At 41.9% G+C, this 17,654-nt stretch overlaps 1 protein-coding gene across 1 annotated transcript in view; it reads left to right on the top strand.

The window, feature by feature from the left end:
- The first annotated feature begins 4,964 nt into the window (after positions 1 to 4,964).
- ARHGEF38 (Rho guanine nucleotide exchange factor (GEF) 38) overlaps positions 4,965 to 17,654 on the top strand; it is a 154,473-nt gene continuing 141,783 nt past the window's right edge. The window contains exon 1 of the mRNA XM_014544715.1: positions 4,965 to 5,306. Within this exon, the coding sequence (XP_014400201.1) occupies positions 5,096 to 5,306 (211 nt within the window). The 5' untranslated portion in view covers positions 4,965 to 5,095. The remainder of the gene's footprint in view (positions 5,307 to 17,654) is intronic.

Here is a 17,654-nt window from a genome sequence, read left to right as displayed (position 1 = left end):
ATCAGACCATCAAACTTCAGAGGGAAGGTAGGGGAGGGTGGAGGTAAGGGGGAAAGATCAACCAAAGGACTTGTATGCATGCATATTAAGCATAACCCATGAATGCAGACAGTAGGGGGATGAGAGCATGTGCTAGGGGGTGGGGTTGGCCAGGGAGAGATCAATGGGGGAAAGAGGAGACATATGTAATACTTTAAACAATAAAGAATTTAAAAAAAAGACTTACCACACATAGTGGCAAAATAAAGTTAATCTTAAAAAAAGATAAAAATAAAATAGGACCTCATTAAATATTTACTTTGAGAATTTAAAAAAACACACAAAACAAATCAGAGGCCTTGTTCCTTCAGTCTCACTCATGTTCTAGCAAGATGCCTCAGTGACAAAATCTCTCTAACCTGGCTGTTCTTGTTTTATGCTGGTGATTCTAAAAATATTGGCCAAAAAAGTGTCAGAGAGAAGCCCTGGTGGGGTAGCTCAGTTGGTTAGAGTGTTTTCCACAAAACCCAAAGTTACGGGTTGAATCCTAGGTCAGGGCACATAAAAGAATCAACCAATGAATGCATAAATAAGTGGAACAACAAATAAATGTTTCTCTCTCTCTCAAATAAATAAATAAGTAAAATTTTAAAGTGTCAAAGAAATAAGCAAGAATTCATATATATATATATATGTTAAGCAAGAGAACTGTGAATTCATATATATGTATGAATATACATGAATATATACATACATATATACATATATACATATATACATATATATATATAGATATATAGATATAGATATAGATATAGATATAGATATATACTAGAGGCCCGGTGCACGATAAGATCCGATCAGGAGCAGGACCAGCCAGCGGGAGAGGCCATGGGTGGTTAGTCAGCTGGCCCCACCCCCCCATTGACCCGGTTGGTCGGCTGCAGTGGGCATCATAGTGACAGGTTGTTCCAGTCGTTCTGGTCGTTCTGGCATTCCAGTCACTGGCTCTTTATATATATAGATATATGACACTCTTTATTGAATCTTTTAGAAGTGTATTGACAGCAAGAACTCTGCCTAAAATGGCTTTTGGAAGAGAAGTTTATTTCACCCTCATATCAAGAAGTCTAAAGATGGGCGCTGCTGGTATTGGTTCAGTAGCTCAATTGTATCAGAGCCCGTGCTTCTCTTTGTCTTTTCTTATGGGCCCACAGTGGCTGTAACTGCTCTGTGCATTATACTTGTGATCAAGTCTAGAAAAAGGGGGAAGGTTACTACAGCTTTTATTGAAGAAGCAAAAGCTTTCCCAGAATCAGTACCACATTCCCCATTATAACAGACTACCATAGGGTCCTATTTGCCAGGACTGGGATTACAGGGACACCCGAGTGGCAAGAGAGACTAAAAAAATTAAGAACAAAGTCATCACTATGATTGCCCAAGCTTAATGCTGCCTTGGACAAAATAAAGGTTCTGTTGGCAAGGAATGGCATGGGGGTAGGAGGTGGTAGGAATGAATATTGAGGAAGCAACTAACAATGACCATTTACTGATTGATTCAAGATAGCTTGAAAAGAATTTTCTATATTTTTAAAGTTGATATAGAAATTATTGTGAATAAATATAATATAAATTTACTACTGAATTCATAATAACTATTCTATGCATCTTCTTAAATAATGAAATTTAAAAACATAATAAAGCTACTACAGTTAGGTCTTCTATAATGCTTATTTTGAAAACACAAAGTTGTACCAATAAAGAGGAACTGTTTGAGCATAATACAGTTTCATATTTGCTTATGTGTGATTTCATGTACTTGAAACACTAGGTGAATGCAGAAAACTATCCAGATGCCCTGAGCCACAAAGAAGTACACAAAACTCACACGTGTATGTCCCTTAAAGTGATCAGTGACTTCAGTTTAATGCCTGTGGCCCCAGCCACACCTGCTCACTGCTGGCAGTGTACCTTTCCATCTGATTTTAAATCTCTCTTCTGCTATCGCTTCACTCATAGGCTATGATCCTATGACTTCTTTTTTTAAATTTTAACGTTTTAATTTTATTTTTTGAACCTTCAGTTCTTTTTCAAGTTAAAGTTTTACATTTATTATAATATTTATGTATTTCTTAACCATCTATCACATGTAAAGCTATGCTATAATTTTTTGTTCATTTTCTATCTGCTTTGTATGAGTCACTGACAAAATTTTTGAGTGCTGTGTGTGTCTAGCCACATATTTCCTATAAATCCTGTAGTTTTTGTTGCTTTTTTTGTATGCTCACCTTAGGATATGTTTATTAATTTTAGAGAGTGAAAGGAAGGGAGAGAGAGAGAGAGAGAGAGAGAGAGAGAGAGAGAAAGAGAGAGAAAGACTGATGTGAGACAGAAACATCTATCAATTGCCTCCTGTATGTGCCCCCGACCAGGGATTGATCTGCGACTCAGGTATGTGCCCTGACTGGGAATCAAAGCTGCAACATTTTGATGTACCAAATGATACTCCAACCAACTGAGCCACTGGGTCAGGACAGTCCTGTAGTTTTAATTCTACAATTTGTAGTAGTGCTATGTCTAAGAGTATGTCTGTTAAAACTAGGAGAATGCACACAAGCATATTATCTATAATTAGGGGCCCAGTGCATGAATTTGTGCATCCTGAAAGTAACTGTGGGCCATGAGGCTGCAGTGAGCACAGGGGCGGGTCTTGGCCCATCCTCCATGCCCCCGCCTGGCCCCTCCCACAGTGGCTCCTGGTCCCCTGTCTGCCTGCAGCCCCACTCCCGCCATCGCCACTCCCATGCACTGACAGCGCTGGCCCCACTTGCACCCGTGCTGACAGCAAGTGGTGGCTGCTGCCTCTGTCTGCCTGCAGCCCCACTCCCGCCATCGCCACTCTCATGCACTGACAGCGCTGGCCCCACTTGCATCCGTGCTGACAGCAAGTGGTGGCTGCTGCCTCAATTGCCCCTCAGGAGCAGGGGGAGGTGGAGAAGCCCTCAGGGGTGATCGGGGCCAGCAGCAGCCACTCACACTTGCTAATGGCGCCAAGCAATTGGGGCCAGCACTAGGCCCGGCAGCGGGTGCAAGGGGGGCCAGTGCCAGTAGCAGGTGCGAGCACTGGGCGGGACTGTGCATGTGGGAGCAAAGAATTTTCAGTAACCACCAGAGGCTCACCCCGATGACAGTGACCAGAACCCCACCTTGATCTGGTGCCCCCACTCACCTCCTTCACCATCCCACCATGGCCAGCACCCACTATGTTCCGCGTGCTCTGCTGCCTGCTGCCAATGCCTGCCATGTTCCACGCGCACCCCCTGGTGGTCAGCACATGTCATAATGACTGGTTGTTCAGTTGTTCTGCTGTTTGGTCTATTTGCATATTAGGGTTTTATATATAGAGATAATAAAAGTGTAATATGCTAATTAGACCAGACGTCCCTCTGGACAACCTTCTGGAGGAAGCTGGGGCTGCAAGGGAAGCCCGGGTCCTGGGTGCCAGAGGGAAGCTGGTGCTGGCAACTGAGGAAAGGAAGGCCTACTCTTGCATGAATTTTGTGCATTGGGCCTCTAGTATACATATATGTAGATACAATATTAGAATACAATTTAGACATTTTAAATATGAATCTAGAAAGCTCATTTTATATATTAGTGGTGAGTGCATCATTATAAGTATTTATTAAATGTACTTGGAAGGGCTTGCTTTAGAAAGATGATCAATTGTATTAAATAAAAGCCATTCAATATGCCAGGCTATATCTAGGTGTTTCTAAATTAGGTGAAGATTTCTCATTTATCTTTAAAGGAAATTATGTGAATTGTATTCAGCCCACAGTTGGCATGTGGTTTTTATCTCTTTTTCCTCATTTATAAACCTCATCTAACAAGAGTTAACCATGATTCAGAATGGGCAGCACAAAGCTGAATTTTGGCCATCCCTTTCCACAAAAAACGAACCTGCTTTCTTCCTTAGGGTCTTTCTTTTCTTTAATGAGGGCATACAAGCCACTCAGCACATCCCCAGAGCTTCTTAGAACCTTTCCCTTGAGAAATCTCAGTGAGTACAAGGAAAAACAACTCTAAAAAATTAATGAAAGGCCCGTCACTATTTGCCTTTCTCTCTCCCAGTCTTTGCCCTCCACACTTTCTACATTCTACATGTCTCTTCTCAGTTTCAAACATTTTTCCTCTTCTTTTCCCAAGGTGAGCTGCCTTTTTTGTCACTCCATCTGCAAAAGGGATGGGGAGAAGATTATACTGAAATCACACCCTGACGCAGTGCTTGTGTTCCTAAGGACCAGGCTCCAGAGGGACAGGGCTGGGACCAGGAATCGACTAATTTCAGGCAGGGGCAGCACGGGGAGATGAGAAATCCCAAAGGCTCTGGCAGCCTCTTTGAACATTCTCTTTTCTTCCTGTGCCTGCGACAGACCTCTCTCAAGTTCAAATCCTTGTTTCCTCAGGAATGCGGATCAGGGGGTTTGGCAAGTATATTTTTTAGTACATAATCTCCGGATGGATGTTCATGACTGACTGCGCACAGTGATCCTGAAAAATGATACTGTTGTGATGAAAATGCAAACTCTCACTAACTCCGTGGTCACTCTAGCTAAAGGTCATGTACAAGCCCACATGTGCCTCCAGGCAGCAGAGCACCACAGTGCCCTGAGGGCACCTGTACACACCCCTCGGTACACAGGAAACCCATCAGCTACAGGTTACACTCTGTACTTCCCTTGCTCCCTGCCTCACCTTGTTCTCGTTCCTTCCCCCAACTCTCCTTCCCTCCACCCCAGCCCTCGCCCCACACAATGGGATTTTTGTTTGCCCCAGGAGCATGTGACAGAGTAGTCCCTGCTTTGCCTAGCTCTGTGCTGCAGGTCTCTCAGGTAACAGGTGGCAACTTCCCCTGTTGGATTCTAGGTATAAAGAATGACCTCATAGGGGCGGGGCTCTGGGACTCCTGCACAGGTGGCAGTTACAACCAGGTAACCCTGGAGTGAAGCCGGTTAGTTAGAAGGAGGCAGCTAAACTTGTCACTCTGGTGGCTTTAACCCTCGCCCTGAGGCACTTTAGCAAGCAGCCTTTGCCTGCAAGCCTCTGAAGCATGTCTTTGCCTCAGATGGAGCCAGAAGAAGCTAATGGGAAAGGAAACATGGGCACCAAGAAAAAGAACCTGAACTTCTTGAGGTCCCGGCTCTACATGCTGGAGAGAAGGAAGACTGACACTGTGGTTGAGAGCAGTGTTTCTGGGGACCACGCTGGTACCCTGAGGAGGAGCCAGTCTGACAGGACCGAATACAACCAGAAACTGCAAGGTAACCAAGAGCAATCAATTGTCCCAGGTTATTGCCCTCCCAGCTTTTTTTCTCCTACTCTTCCATTTGCAAAGGAAACACTTAAGGCAGAGGAGGAAATCAAATATTACCTCCTCTCTAAGAGGAAAATAAGAAAAAATAAAATGAAAGTAAATGTAATTCATAAATTATTGGAACAAGTGATTACGTGCTTCAATAGTTCAAAAGCCAATTCTGAATTATTCTTCCTATTTTTTTTCTCATGATAAGAGTAATATTTTTTCTGCTTCCTGCTCTCCTTCCTTTTCCCCCTTGTCCATCTGACTCAAGGAGTGGAAAGCACTAGAAAGGAAATAATTTAGAAAGCTACAAAGGAGAGTTTATCTCAATAGATAGGTGTGAGGTGTCACAACATGAGACCTATCTAGGTAATTGCACTGAACTGTGATTAAATAGGGGCATGAAACTACAATCACGTCTGTGAAAAATAAAGACTTGTCAGCAGGATGGTGTAACAGGATTCGTTGAAAATCACTTAAGTGTTCATTCCTTTAGAGTGAATCAGACAACATCCAAGTATGGTAAGAGATGTTTAGCATGCTTGGGTTGAATGACTTTTGAGGAAATAACTTCAGTTTAGTTTGTGATGGTCGTGAGATAATTTGACACAGTTATTATAACATGCCCTCTGTTTCAGGCCTTGAATTTCTCTATCCCTTCCTATCTACCCCCTCTCCCCACCCCCCTTTTCTCTTGAAGGTCACTTATTCCAGGAAACTTAATTTGAATGTTTGTATTGTGCAATGTTTTAAGTATCCACTGCCATACCTGTTATGTGATCCTCAGAACCCGTCTCTTCCTCTTTGACCACATTGTGTGTGAGCTCTCATAATCCCACCAGAAGCGTCATTCTGGATTGAAACACTGTAATGGGGCCAGAACGACCAATGGGATAAGCTTGTACTTAGCTGGTCTCTTTCATCAAAAATGTGCTTGCATTTAGTTATTTGGATTAAGTTAAAAGAGTTAAATCTTTGAAATTCTGACTGAAAAGAATTCTTAGGTGGTTAGGACTCATCTTCGTGATAATGGCTATATAAGGACCAGAGCGCAAACCCACAGAAATGATTGCTTTGAACATTAATGAGAAAATCCCTTATATTGTTGCCAAACTAGTTAGAGAAGAATCATACTAAAAGCTGTATTACCCATGAGATATCACACTTGGGTTTTAAAAACACTGAAAGCTCAGAAGTAAAATGTAGAGTCAAGTCTTATTCTTAAACAATAATTTAAATATTTTTTTAAATGGTGGAGGGATGACATTTGATCTTTGAAATTAATTATCCTCAAGGCAATTGATACATTGGGAAGAATGCAAATGTAAAAAGTCAGACACATTGGTTTCTAATCCTGTCTCTTTAATTTACCACCTGTAAGACTTTGAGCTAATTACTCAAGATTTCTGAGCTTCAGTTTCCCTGTGAAAATGGGATATTGATACTATGTACTATTATTAGGAAAATGAAATTAGATAATTACATGAAACACCTAGTATATTGGCTGACACATGGTATGTGCTCAATAAGCAGTAGTTATTTCTAATTTTAGGAGCAATGGGTACCATAATGATAGAACAGGACTTACCTTCTATTAATGCAAATTTCCTCTTCAACTAATCTATGTCAACTATTTTCTATCCTTATGAAGAGACCACATAGAGCGATTCTGGCAAAGCCCACAGCTGTATTCCTAATAACATATTTCTTCTTCTGAAATTCACTGATTCCGCATCTTTTTTGGTTCAGATTTTCCATTAGCAAAATAAAAATGGAAAATACTTTTCACTATTCACTTCCTAAACTTAACTGAAAAAATAAGTCTATGACCACAAAATATAGCCGATGTTTGTTAGTTACTCTGCAAGCAGAGATTTCATGCTTCTTGTACACTCCACTGGATTTGTTACTGTCCTGTGCTCTGTTGGATCCTGTCTTTGAAGGTGAAAGAAAAGACTCAAGAGTGAAGCTGTGTTCCTAGAACTGCCTGTGCTGGAGGAAAATCATCAGGGAGTTTGCAGGAGCACATCAGACCTCTAGGGATAGACTGGCCTCCTAATAAGTAATTTTTTTAGAAGTACAGTAGAACCTCGTTTCTCAAACTTAATTCATTCTGGAAGGCTGTTCAAAAAACCATAATTTTTTTCCCATTAGAAATAATGTAAATTGAATTAGTCCGTTCCAGACTTCCAAATAATTCCGTTTTAAGCTTTCTTATACACAGTACATGCCTAATGCACTGTTTAATCTATAAATAAACACATAAAAAGTATATAAAATGTAAATGAAAATTTAACAGAAAGGAAAGGAAATGTACAGTAAAAAATGAAAATTTAATAATAAAGCAGCAATAACAACAAATAAACACAAAAATATTCATATCACAGTATTCTGAGATTTTAACAGTGGTAAACTGACTCATATACACACATTCTCTCCTTTGTTGCCTGAGAACATGTGACTGATCATACAGGTATCAGCCTGAAAGGGTTGTCAGATTGCTTGAGATGGGAGACGTTTGAGAATCGAGATTTGACTGTAACTCTTAATAAAACCCAAGTGTGATATCTAATGGGTAATACAGCTTTTGGCATGATTCTTCTCTAACTAGTTTGGCAACAATATAATGCATTTCTCATTAATGTTCAAAGCAATCATTTCTGTGGGTTTGCGCTCTGGTCCTACTATATCTATTATCATGAAGATGAGTCCTAACCACTTAGAAGCTCTTCATTACTGCAATGGAGAGTTTTTCCTCTGCCTACCTTAGAGCAGGTAGTTCCCTAGGAGGCACTGAATGAAGAACTGAGCTGATTAGAGCCCTCAGAGAGATGGCCTGCAGCCATGTGGGGTCACAGTGTACTTTCATATACTGGAAGGCTGCCTCAAATTGTTTAGTCACTTGCCAGTGCTATGTTGCTATCTGAGTATTACAATTCGCTGCTCTAACTCTCTCTCTGGAAGGGAGTTCTGTGTGTTCTGGGAAATATAATATCTTTTCTCTGGTGCCCCTGGGCTCTTAACTCTTACTATATACTTGTTCAGTTCAATTTCTGACAGACATCACTTTAGTAGTGTGAATTCTAAATTGTAACTTTAAAAAAATGTACACTGGGTAAAAGCTACTAGATTAAACAATAGAACATGGTTTTGATGAGAATATCATAAAATCTTTATGATATTGTGATCACATCAGCATAGTCACTCCTACTAAGCCTCAAGTTGTACAATGTGAGCCTACCGTTAGTGGCTTTTTTATTTCAGTTAATTTATTGAAAATGTTATATGGTAAAGCAAAACCAATACATATGCCAGGAATTCCAACTGAAAAATCATTATGAAAAAAAATTCTGACCTTTACTCTACAGGAGCTTAACAGTCTCTTTGGGAAAGATAAGACAGGTAAACAAATATGGTAAAGTGACAGGATAGACGTGGGGGTGAGATCAGTGGGTCCACAAAAGGAGGAAATGATTTATTCAGGATTGAGTGGAAGAAGTTGTTAGAAAACATTAACAGATGATAAGGTGGGGATGAGGAAGAAGGGGCAGAATGGGGGGAGAAGCGTGTTTTAACCTCTTCATTGTACTTACCTTTGTCTGAAATTAAAAATATGTTGCTTGTTTCTTTGTGAAATGTGGAGTTCGGGGTTCAGATTCTTCTTCTGTGAGTCTTTGTCCTACGAAGTTGAAGAATAAATTCATGAACTAAAAGATTTCTTTAATAAAAATGTGGAAGTTTATTGTAAGTGTATACAACTCCCCCTGGGGAGGGATCCCTAAATAGAAAAAAACCTGCTCACTCACTCTCTCTAATGGGAAAAATAAAAAAATCTAAAATCTGCTGAGTCTCTTTGTAAAGGCTGTAGCTCTTTGTCTGAACATGACCTTTTCTAATTGGACCCTTCCTTAATTTAGGACCCCCATGCTTTCCTCATTGGTCACTCTGCTACATAGTATCAGTTTCAAAGGTCAAAGCCCATGTGGTGCCCCTTCTTTTCTCCCCCTTACTTGCAACATTCTTCTATCCTTTATGAAAATGTTCCCCTCTTCCTGGTATCTTATGACTTTTCTTTATGCTCTGTGAAAATATGCCTGCCTCCTGTAACATTTCTCTATCTCTGTAAAAGTAAGGTAAGCATTTTGGTGTCTCCAAGCCCCAACTTATGCATTCCTCTCCCATGAACTCCCCTTATTTCCTAAGACTCCCTGTTCTGTCTCTAAAATTTCTTCCACTTGTTTATTGCCTATTACTGACTTTCATTTCTTCTCCCATCTCTCACCCCCAAAACACTCTACGTAACTGTTCCATCTCTGAACTTAGAATCACTCCCAGCACATGTGAGCACTCAGTAACTTTCAAGTAGAATGAATGATTGGAATGATCTGGTTCAGGATGGAAATGAATGTGAATTAATGAGAATGACAGGCTATCATGTCATTCTCATGAATGGCTCTAGTGCCCTTATAGGAAGACATCAAGCCCTGAATTATGAACACTTGTGTCTTCATATGTGAGGATAGAGGTCTCCATGAATAAAGATGATTCTTCAGTAAAAAAAAAATAAACATAGCAGAGCTTAAAATGTACAGAATTAACTCTATAACAAATAATTCTTAGTGGAAGCCTATCTCATTCCCGAGTCTACCTTTTAGAGCACACCAGACCACACCTCAGTTCATTCTTCTTCTTCCATACAGAATGTGAGGGCATCATCTCAGCTGCCTAGCTAGCTCAGCTGCATTTGAATGGGAGCCAGATAAAGTGGTCCAAGCAGGGAAAATTTAATGACTGAGTTGGTAAACTACTTTTTTTTGGGGGGGGAATGGGGGGTGGGGAATGATTTGTATATGATTATATGTGTGAGTTCTACATTTGACATTTGCTTGATTTAAATTGTAACACACAAATGTGTCTGTTTATACAGATTATCCAATCTAATCTATTATATATAGATATATAGTTGTGTGTGTACTTCAGATGTATTTCTGTAATAATTAAAACTTGCTATAGAAAGTGTATTGATTAACATTCAGCAGCCTTTTCTGAAAACCCTATATAATTGATATTAGTGACATTATAAATGCTATGGAATGAATTTTATGCCCCCCATCCCCCAACTCATATACTGATGCCTAATCCTGAGTGCAATGGTATTAGGAGGTGGGGCCTTTGCAAAATAATTACATCATTAGGGTAGAGCCCTCATGAATGGCACTAGTGCCCTTATAGGAAGAGACCTGAAAGAGCTTGCTTCCTCTCCCTCTGCCCCTACCAGCCACCAGATCTGCTGGCACCTTGATCTTGGACTTCTCAACCTCCAGAATTGTGAGAAATAAATGTTTGTTATTCAAGCTACCCAATCTATGGTATATTTATTATAGCAACCCAAACTGAAACAGTGGCCACACTAAGCTTCTGGTTAATTTTTTGGCCAATGCATATTTTTGCTTATGAAGTATCAGGTGAAAAAGTAAGAGTGAATAGTAAAATGCCATTACTGCTGCTGGTAAGACAAGTCAAAAATCACCTAGTGTGAGGTCCATGGTGCTTTATGTATTATTATTATTTATTTTTTCAAAGGCTATCGTGTCATTCTCAATAAGAAATGATTGCTTGGTTGTTTTATGAAAACCTGAAGTTTTCTCACTATGATGATCATAAGGAACCACTTGACCACATGAACATTATACAGAATAACATATTTTGCAATATGAGATTAAATGGCTCAAATAAAAAGTTAGACTTATAAGATTATGGGGCCACTTAACTTGTAATGACTTTTAAGAAAACATACCAATCAGTACATGAGCAGGAGGAGTTTTTAACACTGGATGATTTGGTGAATTTGTTCAAGGCCAGTGAAGGGTGGAATAAAATGAGTTGTCCAGCTGTCTGTGCATGTTTCTGTCCCAGCGCTCCAAGCCCTCTTTGTTCCTGTCTGCTCTTTCAGCATTAAGGCACTCCTTCCCCTTTCTGTGCCTCCACGCTCCCTTTAGTGAAATGGGAAGGACTTGGGTCAGTAATGTGACACCAATACAAACAAGATGTGCTTCATGGTTTGAAGGGCAATTGTATTTATAAACAGCAAGACAATTTTAAAACTAATTATTTCTGTCTTGTCACATGCATAGAGACTAACAAGAAGCATGATATTTTACTTTCCTTTTTTTCTGTAAAATTGTTTTGAAGTTTTTAAAAGAGCCACATGAATCAAATAAAGTGTGACTCCCAGAAATTACATTGATCACATTGTGACAGGAAATTTTTCCCTTCTATAAGCATAATGGGAAATGTACCTGCCTGGTCAGCATGGCTCAGTGGTTGAGCGTCAACCTATGAACCCAGGAGGTCACGGTTCAATTCTGGGTCAGGGCACATGCCCGAGTTGTGGCTCGATCCCCAGTGTGGGGCGTGCAGGAGGAAGCCGATCAATGATTCTCTCTTATCATTGACTAGAGGCCCGGTGCACAAAAATTTGTGCACTCGGGGGGGGGGGGTCCCTCAGCCCAGCCTGTGCCCTCTCACAGTCTGGGACCCCTTGGGGGATGTCCACCTTCTGGCTTAGGCCCGCTCCCTGGGGGATTGGGCCCAAGCTGGCAGTCAGACATCCCTCTGGCAGCCCAGGAGCCCTCGGGGGATGTCCACTTGCCAGCGGGGAGCAGGCTTTAGCTGCAGTTGGACATCCTTAGCCCTGCTGAGGAGGTGGGAGAGGCTCCCGCCACCACCGCTGTGCTGGCAGCTGTCAGCATGGCTTGTGGCTGAGCAGAGCTCCCCCTATGGGAGTGCACTGACCACCAGGGGGCAGTTCCTGCATTGAGCATCTGCCCCCTGGTGGTCAGTGTGTGTCATAGTGACCAGTCATTCCCAGTCGTTCTGCTGTTAGGGTCAATTTGCATATTACCCTTTTATTATATAGGATAGAGGCCTGGTGCACAGGTGGGGGCTAGCTGGTTTGCCCTGAAGAGTGTCCCGGATGAGGGTGGGGGTCCCGCCGGAGTGCCTGGCCAGCCTGGGTGAGGGACTGAGGGTCGTTTGAAGGCTGGCCACACCCCCTTCAGGGTGGGAGTCCCCATTGGGGTGCCTGGACAGTCAGGGTGAGAGGCTGATGGCTGTTTGCAGGCTGGTCAAACCCCCCAGTGGGGACCCTCACCCCATGGGTTTGGTCAGCCTGGGGGAAGGGCTGATGGCCGTTTTCAGGCTGGCCACAGCCTTGGGCTGGAAGCAGGTATCTGGGATTTATTTATCTTCTATAATTGAAACTTTGTAGCCTTGAGCAGAGCTCAGGGCTGGCAGGGCAGGCAGGAAGCTTGGCTTCCTCCATCGCCGGGGCAACCAAGCCTCCTGCTCGCTCCAGCTCCGTGGCCACTACCATCTTAGTTGGGTTAATTTGCATATTTGCTCCTGATTGACTGGTGGGTGTGGCTTGTGGGCATGGCTTGTCAGTGTAGTGGAGGTATGGTTAATTTGCTTGGTTCTCTTTTATTAGATTAGATGTTTCTTTCTCTCTCCCTCTCCCTTCCTCATAAATATATGAAATGCACCTTAAAATAGTGACATAGTTGGGGAAAGATTGGTGAGAGAAAAGCACTCAGGAGACATTCATCTTTGTTTCTGTTGAGACAGGAAAGGAAAAAAACACCTCTTTTTACAGAATTATTTTTTTTTTGCTGCCATAATCATATTTACTTCAATATTTTTTGGGTATTGATTTCCTGGTGAAGGTGAAATTATTGTAAGAATTGCTAAACTTGTTAGCAATATCACCATTAGAACCAGGCAAAATTTGGCTTCAGGTTATACTTTAGAGCATCCCTCTATAGTCCCCTCTCCACCAAGTAGGTGGGGAGTCCTTGGGCCAAGGTTACCAACAACCTTGGATCCCTACCATCATTTCTAGACTAAGTTCAGGGTATCTGGGACCATGGCATATTTTGGCATGGCATATTCTGATGCCTCAGGTGGTAGAATTTGGATTTGAACTCAGGTGCTTTAAACATTTGCAAAATAGAATGTATATAATTCATTGACCTAGTAGGTGTTTGTTTTATCTGCATGGTTTATAAGTAGTGAGAAGTCAAAGCAATATTATGGTTGTAGCAAGTGTTATATAATATGACTAGTGGCCCATTGCACGAAGATTCGCGCAATAGGCCTTCCCTCCCCTGGCTGCCGGCACCGGTTTTCCTCCGGCACCCGGGACCCAGGCCTTTGGTCTGGCCACAGCAGTGAGGCTTGGCTTCTCCACTCTGGCTGCTCCCAGCCCCTCCTTTTTTTTTTTTTTCCAGCTCCTCCTTGAGCGGAGTCCAAGGCCGGCAGGAAGCTTGGCTTCCTCTGTCGCTGGGAGCAACCCAAGCCTCCTGCTCGCTCCAGCTCTGTGGCTGCCACCATCTTCAGTTTTTGCTCTGCACCTGTGTATGCAAATTAACCACCATCTTTGTTGAGTTAATTTGCGTAGTCACTCTGATTGGCTGGTGGGTGTAGTGGAGTGACACCTATTTGCATGTTTCTCTTTTATTAGTGTAGATGACATTCCTTTACTATTATGATAAAGCTTGACTTGCCTAATTTTTCACTTTGGACTACACATTTAAAACAAATTATTGTGACATTCCCCTGACACAGTGTTGTTATTTAACAAACTAGAGGCCAGGTGCATGAAATTTGTGCACTGGGGGGCTGTTGTCCCTCAGCCCAGCCTGCACCCTCTCCAATCTGGGACATCCTTCTCACAATCCGGAAATGCTGGCTCCCAACTGCTTGCCTGCCTGCCTGCCTGATTACCCCTCACCACTTCTGCCTGCCAGCTTGATCACCCCCTAACCCAGTGGTTCTCAACCTTCTGGCCCTTTAAATACAGTTTCTCATGTTGTGACCCAACCATAAAATTATTTTCATTGCTACTTCATAACTGTAATGTTGCTACTGTTATGAATCATAATGTAAATATCTGATATGCAGGATGGTTTTAGGCGACCCCTGTGAAAGGGTCGTTCGACCGCCAAAGGGGTTGCGACCCACAAGTTGAGAACCGCTGCCCTAACCACTCCCCTGCCAGCCTGATCGATGCCTAACTGCTCTCCTGCTATCCCGGTTGCCCCCAACTGCCCTCCCCAGCCATCCCGGTCTCCCCCAACTTCCCTCCCCTGCTGGCCTGGTTGCCCACAACTGCCGCCCTCCCCTGCCAGCCATCTTGTGGCTGTGGGCGCCACCATCTTTGAAGGCAAGGCAGTCAATTAGCATATTCCCTCTTTATTAGATAGGATGTTTTGTTTTTATGTTTAATTGTCAGAAAACAAAATTACAAAGTTAGGTTAAACAAATCTGCTCCTATAGCAATGGTTTCATGATTTCCAATTCCCACTTGTTTGAATATCTTAATACTATGTCTTTAATTTCATGCCTGTTGTCATATGTTTATTTGCATCTCTACAAAACTTAATATATACCCAAAAACCTGAAAGCCCCATTCTATAGCAGTGGAGGGGGAGAGTGGAGGGGAGAGATGATGCTAGTGCTGGTGGTGGTGGTGGTGGTGGTGGTGTATGCATTTGCAAGTGAAAAGAATGTAATTATATGCTGGAAACAAGCAGCTCTTTATCTGGGTAAGGAATGTTTCAATAGAATTCAATGAAGTCAGCCTAAATTGTGAGTCTCACACATGAAGCAGGAAAATAGAGTATTATGATTAAAAGCCTTTGTCCCAGGTTGTTTTGAACAATTTCTTTCTTGATTAATGAATGGCAGAATAAAATGAATTCACTAAGATGCCTGCACCGCGGCCCTTGATGGAGAAGGTAATCTTGACTGTCTGATATCCAGCGCTTACTTAAAGAAGAAAACTTAAAGGTCATGTCATCCAGCTATTGCTCTAAGTACACTGAGTCAGTGCAGCCCTCACAGAATTGTCTTTTCGAAGTGCATCTGAATGCTAGGTCTCCAGCGCCACTACCGAAAGCTGCCACAGATTTCTGCTTCTGTCTTTGTTGGGAAATAGTTGAAGACATTGCTTACCTCTCTCAGTGCTATTCAGTTTTATTCAAGCAGACTTTGGTTTCCCTTAAGAATTAGAACATGTCCCCCTTCCAGATAAAAACAAGCAATTTACCTATTTAGCTGCTTGTTGCTTAGAGTCAAATTTGTACCTAATGCCCGGCCTTTATCATAGCCTTAAAGTTTCTTCCTCCCAAATCTCAGCAAGTATGGATTCTCATCTTTGAGATTCCAGCTCACTCACCTTATTGGCGTGTCTTCCACTGACTATCCTACCTACTGTTGTATTGGGGACAAAAAAACTTCCCCTTTATCCTCTAAGGTTCTATGGCTCGGACCTGTGAGTTGAACTGACAGAAGAAAGATTAAAAAGGAAAAAAGCATATGCATTTTATTAGGTTACTATTTCTACATGGCATGGAGGATGAAAGGTTAAAGTAAGTGGTGCATGGTGCGCGGGCAGGCTAAATAGCCACCTCAGACAGTGATTAAAGAAGAATTTAATTTATTTAAGGAAAAGAGTTGGGGAATGAGGATATACAAAGAGAAGGGCTACACAGCACTGAGCCAAAGGGTATTGGGTCCGTGATGGCAGCAAAAATATACTTAGGAGAGTGAAGCAAGGAAGGGCATAGAAGAAGCAACAGGAAAGCCTAGGCTGGGCTGCTTTGGCTCACTGGGAAGTCAGAGAAAAGGGGCCCTTAGAGAAAGGTTCGGGGAGTTATCCTGGGATGAGCTGCCACTGCCCATTGCTCCCCTGGTTGCAAGTGTCATGGGGGAATGGCACAGGTGTGCTCCTTGGAGGGAGAGCGAACACTGGGTCCTTTGTTCTGGAAATCTTAAGGGAGGCCTCAGGGGAGTGTCTTAATAGAATATTCATCAGCTTTCCAGGTGTGCTCTTTCAGGGTCCTGGTCTCCACTGATTGGTCAGTGCCAGGTCAGGAGGTCATTAATCACTGCAGCTGGTCCTGAGGCAGCCATGGTGTCACTGGTCTGGTTTTGCTGCTTTTCTGGGCCTGGAGATGAAATACAACTGAGGCCTAGATGTTATCTTTAGGGAAGGAAAGGTCAGGGGGTCTAAGCTGCAGGACCAGTGATATGCTAGGGAAGGATATACTGGGAGTGAAGTTCTTGTTTTCCAGTTCTGCCCCTTGCTAGGCATGCAGAGCTTTCTGCCCTGGTGAGTTTCTGTACCTGGTCCATTGTCTTTGCTCTGGGGGTCAACAGAGAACTTGGTAACTTGGTAAGAAAAAAGTGAAAATCCTAAAGAAACAATTAGACCTAGGGGCTATTATGCCATTTTAGGGCAGAGTGAGTGATAAATTGTGGAGATGTGATAAGATCTAGCCTAGGGATGTTAAATTGTGAGAAGGTAAATAGGAAATATGTAAGAAACTTGTGGAAGATAAGGGCTGCCTTAGTGAGGTTTACTTGTATAAATGCATCTTGATGTTAACTCCCCATTGACAGTGATAAGAATGTTCTCTTCTTCCTCATACCGAGATGACATCTTTCTCACAAAAAATTTTTACCTTGTTTTTAGGTAGAAAGTGGGAGGGCAGAGAGTTCTTCCTGAATCTGCTGTTTCTCAGTAGCCTTCTGCTCAAAATAGTCAATATGGCAAAGCAGCAAAATGGGGGTGTTATGTTCTGATCCCCTTCAGGGGTTTTCATACCACCTATTTCTCTCGAAAATTGTGCTACTTTATTCTATTTTTGACTCTCTTGTCTATTTGAATATAGTTCTCCTTGGGGATAGAGACTTATTTTAGCACTTAAGCAATGCCTGGTTTATGGTAGATGCTCAAGCCAATGACTACTTACCTAATGATGAAAAGATATTCAATGACTAATTACAACCATATTGACCCTTATAATTGGTATATTTCCCTTTACACTTCTGTCATTCTCATTTCCCCACTACTTAATTATAATCAACTCTTGGGTAAACAGCTTTAAATTCTTTTTCTGTAAGAGACAGAACATAAGTAAGTAAATTTGATTAAACAAGAAAATAGAATTTCTTGGCTGAACAACATGGTAGAAATAAGGCAAGTCCCAAAACCAGGATACTCGGAAGCTAGAAAGCAAGGCAAATACCTTTACTTCTGCAGGAGTGTTTCCATATCTTGGCTATTGTAAATAATGCTGCAATGAACATATTGATGTATATGTCTTTTTGATTTAGTGTTTTTGGTTTCTTTGGATAAATACCCAGTAGTGGAATTGTTGGTTCCTTCTTTCTCAGTTGTTATGGCTTTATTTTATTTTATTTTATTTTATTTTTAAATATATTTTATTGATTTTTTACAGAGAGG

This window comes from Myotis brandtii, unplaced genomic scaffold (assembly GCF_000412655.1).
Source record: "Myotis brandtii unplaced genomic scaffold, ASM41265v1 scaffold38, whole genome shotgun sequence".
NCBI classification, from domain to species: Eukaryota; Metazoa; Chordata; class Mammalia; order Chiroptera; family Vespertilionidae; genus Myotis; species Myotis brandtii.
This window is presented reverse-complemented; position numbering and strand designations above follow the sequence as displayed.